Source organism: Drosophila nasuta, chromosome 3, assembly GCF_023558535.2.
Source record: "Drosophila nasuta strain 15112-1781.00 chromosome 3, ASM2355853v1, whole genome shotgun sequence".
NCBI classification, from domain to species: domain Eukaryota; kingdom Metazoa; phylum Arthropoda; class Insecta; order Diptera; family Drosophilidae; genus Drosophila; species Drosophila nasuta.
This window is the reverse complement of record NC_083457.1, coordinates 5,248,795-5,253,817: the sequence shown is the minus strand read 5'-3', so window position 1 is coordinate 5,253,817 and position 5,023 is coordinate 5,248,795. Positions and strand designations below refer to the sequence as shown.

At 39.2% G+C, this 5,023-nt stretch overlaps 1 protein-coding gene across 1 annotated transcript; it reads left to right on the top strand.

The window, feature by feature from the left end:
• The first annotated feature begins 2,823 nt into the window (after positions 1-2,823).
• On the top strand, positions 2,824-3,810 carry LOC132793348 (serine-threonine kinase receptor-associated protein). The gene has a single exon (XM_060803206.1). The coding sequence runs from the start codon at positions 2,824-2,826 to the stop codon at positions 3,808-3,810; it is 987 nt and encodes a 328-aa protein (XP_060659189.1).
• The last annotated feature ends 1,213 nt before the right edge of the window (positions 3,811-5,023 follow it).

The following is a 5,023-nucleotide window of genomic DNA, read 5'->3' as shown; positions in this document are numbered from 1 at the left end:
TTGCTGGCATTTTGTCCATTTAACACTGATCTGGTCAGAGTTCAAATATGGGTGCATTCATCTCCGCTTAACTAATGACATTTGTGCACAATGTTTGCATAATCCCCATACTCATCTTGTGGGTCAATGCATTTCGTAATGGTCGAGTCTGTGGTTTCAAACTCGAGAGGTTAGATGCTGGTAATGATGTATTCGTTAGAGGTTAATCTTCCAATTGACTCGAATGGTAAAGTATAATTCATAAATAGCAGCACATGAGTATATATAGACATTTGTTTATCCCACATGCCAAAGCGTTCTAACTAGAATATTTGATATGTTAAGCAGCATGAAGCTTATCAAGAAGGTTCCTATTAAAATTTTAAGGAATTTGATAATATAAATTAAATCAAACAAAAATAATGTAAATCAAATGGGATTTTTCAACCAATTCAAAGATATAAGAGACTATTCATTTTAACACTTAAAGTATATATAAAAAAAACTGAAGGATTTAATCTCTTTTACCTAAAATATTTTAATATTTAAAATTTAAAATTCGTTGTTTCATTTATATTATTCAAAAGCAATTTCGGTAATAGAACCCTCTATTCCCTTCAAATTTTAGTATCATTGTCATCTAATAAATTCGAATAGGATATACAAGAAAAACATTCTTTAAAACCAATTCTTGATGAAGCAAAAAGTTGGCATATGTATGCGCAAACGCAAAAATGTGGACTTTATATTAGTTATATCGTTCATTATGAAACGAAATATAGATAATTATTCATCAAATGCCAGCGCAATTCTATCTTTTAACTAAAAAAAATAGAATATGTTCAACTTTTATTAACATTTGATGCCTTCAGTATTTCCCTTACTTTGTTATCGGCTTTACAGCCATAACTTGTCTCTTCTCTTTACCTCTTTTACGCATTGCAAACATGAATCAGCCTAATCTGAAGCATAAAACCAACAGCTAACCGAAACTGTCAACTGCCAGCTCGATAAGGCTTTAGCTATCTAAGGCTTTATATACTTGTACACTCACACACACATATACACGCATCCCTTCACATCCAAACTTACTCCCATTTTAATTTAATAAAAAGCACACAGCTCATGGCATTCCTTTGGAGCATCCTCGCTGAATTCCGTATCAGTCATCACTTGTTAATCTGAGTTAAACGTTTCGGCGGATATTGTACTGCGCACACATTTTCATTTTGCTCGTCTTTTTTCATGTCGTTTTTTTTTTGTGCTCTGGCCAAAAAGCTGAATGCAAACTACTTGCTGACGGCAAAGTTGGCTTTGGCAGCAGGAAGCCGAATTGCGTTGGCACCAGGATATTAACAAGGTGAGTTAAAGTTGCCGCCGGAGAAGCTGGAGCTGGAGCTGGAGCTGGGAGAACGTAACACAAAAGCGTAATGTATATTAAATGCACTCAAGAAGATTCAATTCATATTTCAGAACGTTTTGCTTTCATTAGGAGGCCAACAAAAGGAGGCGCTGCCTTCTGCCACTCAGAGACTCACTCAGAGTAGCTCCTTGCCACTTTCCGAGGTCCTTTGCTCGGCGCCCCCGAGGCGGCAACATGTGAGGAATTTAGGAAGCGCGTGCGCTGCCTTTAAGTGGTTTACACCAACAAGGTTTCCTTACCCCAAGGATGATGACACCTGTGCACACACACACACTCATACAAACAGCGAGACAATGTCTCTGAGTCTGCCACAGTCTGAGTCTGAGGTTGAGTCTGCTGTCATCAGCATCACCTTTGCAATAGTATCTGCTAACCTTTACCTGCTCCCGAGTCTCACTTGGACGTGTGCAGTAGCTGGAGAAACCGCAAGACTAACAAAAACACGCCCACAATTGACTCGATTTCACTTTCACACAGTTCACTACTAAGCCGAGCTGAAATCCTTTGTCCTGTCGAAATATTTGTGCCAAACTCAACTCAAATTGCCTTTGCTGCTGGCTGCTGCTCGAAATTAAACGGATTTCCCAAATTCCTGCACACAATGTAGTCTCGAGTGCAGTATAACTGGATTGCAGGATATTTGGTGAAGTCATCCTTTATGCTAATTAGCTTGTCTTCAACACACTAAACTCTTGGATAAGCACAGAAATAGAGAAGACAGACAGAGATTGCAACTGCAAGAATTTTCCAACTTGCTGCAAGAAGAAATTCGCAAGTAATTGATGTGCAAAGCAAAGGAAATTTAACTAGTGTAAGCAGAATGTGTCAGGATTCATATCAGTTCTTTCTTTGCACTTTGGCAAGTCACACAAATTATGGAATAAAGGATTGCTAGTAGCTAGTAAAATTAATTAAGTCTACGTTACCAGTTCTTATCGTAGATCTCTACGGATTTATGTGCAAAAACTAGTAAGAGAATATATTCAATTATATATAAAATATTAAATAAACGAAGTCAAGATCTATAGTTATTTTTCAATTTAATTTACAGTACAGAAATATATTTTTCGTGGTTTTAAAAAAAATATTTTGATGAGAGAGTATATTCAATTACATATTAGATAAACTAATTAAAAGTCAACAGTTTTTTTAAAATTAAATTTAAAATACAGAAATGTATTTATTTGGTATTACAAAAATAGTATAAGGAATATGCATTATCTTTGTTAGTATATACTGAAAATAGTTGAATATTTTACTTTCTGGTTAAAGTAGGCCATGTATTGTTTATTATAGAAAAAATAAACTTAATCGTTGGCAATCTTACAATCAAAACATAAAACTTCGCAAGTCGTACTAAGGTGTTTACATTGTTACAATTCTTTCAGTGAACTTCAAAAAGTCAAAAGTCGATCGCGAGAATGTCGCAAGTGCCGGTTAATTGTTTGGGCCACATGGGAAATGTGGTGAGCTTGGCTTATAGCAAAGTCTGCACTTCTGGCTATTATTTGGCCTCTGCCTGCGACGATGGGCAGTCGATGCTGCGTCATGGCGACACCGGAGACTGGGTTGGCAACTTTGCAACGGAGGGCGATGCAATGCTCAGCGTCGACATCAATCGGGATGCAACGCTATTGGCAACTGGTGGCGTCGATTGCTCAGCTCGCATTTGGAATGCTATCGATGGGAATCATTTGATGAATGTTATGCTGCAATCCCCGGTGCGGAGTGTGGCACTTTCCAAGGACTCAACGTTGCTGGCTGTGGGTTGTGCGGATCGCCAATTTGACCATACTTGCGATAAAATTCTATATGTCTACAATCTGGCCAATGAGTTGGTATATCCCAGAGTCCTATCGGGACTGACGCGAGGTGTGCGCGATTTGGTGTTCTGTCGGGATGATCGAATGGTGCTCTCCTCCTCGCATGATCGCACCGTGCGTCTGTGGGATCTCATTAGTGACCGGAAAACCCATTCCATGGTGCTGCCTCATCATGCCAAATCATTGGAGCTATGCGGCGATGGACGCACTCTAACTATTGCCTATGGTCGCAGCATTGTCTTCCTCGATGTGGATCGCTTCGAGGTGCTGAAAAAATTTAAACTGCCTGCTCGATTGATGAGCGCTTCGTTGCATCCGGAGAGGAAGACGTTTGTCTGTGCGGGCAGCAATAGGGTTATCTACAAATGCGACTACGCAACTGGCGAAATACTAGAGAGCTTTGTGGCGCATGATAGCAAAGTGCGGTGCATCAGGTACAGTCCCGATGGTGAGGTATTTGCCACATGCGCGAACAATGGCGGACTTCGTTTGTGGCAGCAAAATGTGGGCAAGACGTACGCATTGTGGGGCACTCGATCTGACGATGTGGAAGACTATGATAATATATCCGTCCGCACAATTTGAACACACAAAAACAAAACTCTGATCAAATTAACTCCAGTTGTACACGTGTTGTGTTTCTTTCGTTTCTTCAGTTTTTGGTTCCAATAGACACGAAATAAAAAAATAAAACTAAAGAAAATCAAATAAAAGGAAAAGGGTCACGCTCTGATCCCTCTAATAAATTTGTCTGCGATTCCGCGGCGTTGTTGTGATTGACTGCCCCAATCTTTCTACCTGCTTGCTGGCCTGACTGGAATCCCTAACTGGTTACCTAACTACGTTTTTCTTTTGGTGTCACAACCTGTTTTCGTTACGCATTTGGGAAGGTTCCTCAAGGATTTTTAAGACGCTCGTCTACTTGCAGCTCCAATAGTATTTCTGTTGCTTCTCACCAATCGGGAGTCATAAATGCATTTTACGATTATTTATACAGTCGCCAGAATGCATGATGGAATCATTTCAGTATGCACTTTGTATCCAATGATTTTTTTGGGGTAGGTGCAGAGTCACAGCTTGACTTCTAGCCACTGATAGACTGGGCAAACAGTCAAAAGTAAAGATACAAAGATACAGCGAGACTGAGATTCATCTACTCGCCAAGATTCAACTGGGAGCTCAGGGAGTGTTTGCTCTTTCTTTTTTCAGCCCGAGATTCCTTTGGGTTTTCTGCTTTCTGCTATTTGTTTGTGTTTTTTTTTCTTAACTTTTTAAACATTTCCATAAATATTTATAATTTCCACTTTAGATAAAACGAGTTTTTCCTTGCACGCGTTTACCAGGAAAACACGCCACCTTTTTCCCTAGACGACTGTCCCTCTATTTTCCTCCGTATGTTTGTCTAGAAGTAGTTGTTCCAATAAAGTGGATTGTCATGGCCAGTTATCTAACTATATGTATGCATATCCAAGTATATTCTGAGGTCGGCACAAGTGTGTGTGTGTGTGCCCCCTTTGATTGATGATTGTCCGAGTCATTAGCCAAAACTCGTAGCACAGTAGCCAAAGGATTACGAGTTGTATTTGTTTGCATAAATATTTGCATAAATATATTATTGGACGATAGTTGTTTGTTTTGTATTTTAACATCCATCAATAATGTACTTTATATTTCTCCCCAATGTGCTCAAAACTATTGGACGAACATCCGACTTGACCGCAAACAATTTGTCTAAATAACAGAGATGAGCCAAAGTCATTTATAAATGTCCTCAACGGAGATTTGGCTACAATATTAA